Genomic DNA, 1,403 nt, shown 5'->3' on the forward strand with positions numbered 1-1,403 from the left:
TTATTTTCCCTTTTCCCCTCCCTTTTCCCCTTTCCCTTTTTATTTCCCTTTAGTTAAATTGTTTAGTTCATAATAATCTTTATTTAATTATTATTATTATTTCCCTTTAATTAAATTATCCTTATCTCAACCCATGAGTTGTTCTTTGCTTTACTTCTCCCCCTCCTCATCTAAAAAAAGGGGAGTGAGAGAGCGGTTGTGGGGTGTAGCTGCCCAGCACGGTAAAACCACCACAGTTGTTACGCCCCTTGTTGACCTGGACGTGCCTTTTGACCCAGGTCTCATTGGCCTTGAAAAGGAGATGGATATGCTTTTCTTCGATCTGGGAAGAACGGGATACATAAGGCCTGAAGACCGAGTTGCTTGAGAACTTAAAGTGAGACATATTGTTCAAAAGGAATTGAAAATGGAGACTGTTGTTTGTAATCAAGAAAAGGAATGGAAAATGGAGACTGTTAAGTCATGGAACTTAAAGGATTGTTTGTTACCTTTCCTGATTGTATGTATGTATAGGCATACTCGGGTTTAGTATGTAAAGCAATGATCTACATGTATATATTTAGAATGTGTGATGTTCATGTGTGCGTGTTGGTGGAGCGTAGACTCCCCGCACGCCCAGCACTGTTTACTTGCCTTTTATAGCTTTTATACCTTTTATACCTTTGATAAATATTTGTTTTATAAATATTACTAAATTCAGATTGAGTTGAGATTTCATTTATAACTGCTTCCATGTTAACACGTGGCTAATAATTCCTCTGAAAACTTATTGCAATATTTGATATTTCTTGTCTTACAGGTTTCTCCAGTCCCTCCCATGGAAAAGGGTCTCCCACTTTTCTGAAAGGATTTTGAAAAAAGTTAATTATAAGAGAAAAAATTCTGCAAGATAAATGACTAAAGGTAACAGAGAAACTCCCAAAACTGGAAGAAAGATGGAACATTTTCAACAAGGAATCCTGAAACGTACACTTTTGGAAAAAAAAAAAAAAAAAAAAAAAAAAGTGCAGAGCATAACAAAGGATGATGTTAAAAATTACTTATTGAGGAATGCTTTCATGCTTTTCACAGTTGTTTCTGTGATTCTTGGTGAGTAATTTGTTCAGTATTCTGTTCTCCATTGTATTTGATAACGAGGATTTATCTGGGCAATCGGCATTACAAATGAGATCCCAAATTTCGAGGATAAGAATGTTCTGGCTTGGAGAGTTTGGTTTCTGACAGTTGCATGTTGAAGTCTTGGGAAGATCCATTTTAATTCTAATATTCCGCAAGGAAATTTGTTTTGAAATAAATCAGTCACTCTATGGATTCTTCTTTTAAAGAATTAAGTACAGTAACTGAATAGAATGTTCTCAACAAAATCTTTTTCTACCAAAACCAGCTGCAGAAAAATGCTCAGG

At 35.4% G+C, this 1,403-nt stretch overlaps 1 protein-coding gene across 1 annotated transcript; it reads left to right on the forward strand.

Moving 5' to 3' along the window:
• The first annotated feature begins 893 nt into the window (after positions 1 to 893).
• LOC116501379 (excitatory amino acid transporter 1-like) lies at positions 894 to 1,097 on the forward strand. The gene has a single exon (XM_032206900.1). It carries the CDS (start codon positions 894 to 896, stop codon positions 1,095 to 1,097), a length of 204 nt encoding a protein of 67 aa, XP_032062791.1.
• Positions 1,098 to 1,403: the final 306 nt, after the last annotated feature.

The sequence above is a fragment of the Aythya fuligula genome, chromosome W (assembly GCF_009819795.1).
Source record: "Aythya fuligula isolate bAytFul2 chromosome W, bAytFul2.pri, whole genome shotgun sequence".
In the NCBI taxonomy this organism is placed as follows: domain Eukaryota; kingdom Metazoa; phylum Chordata; class Aves; order Anseriformes; family Anatidae; genus Aythya; species Aythya fuligula.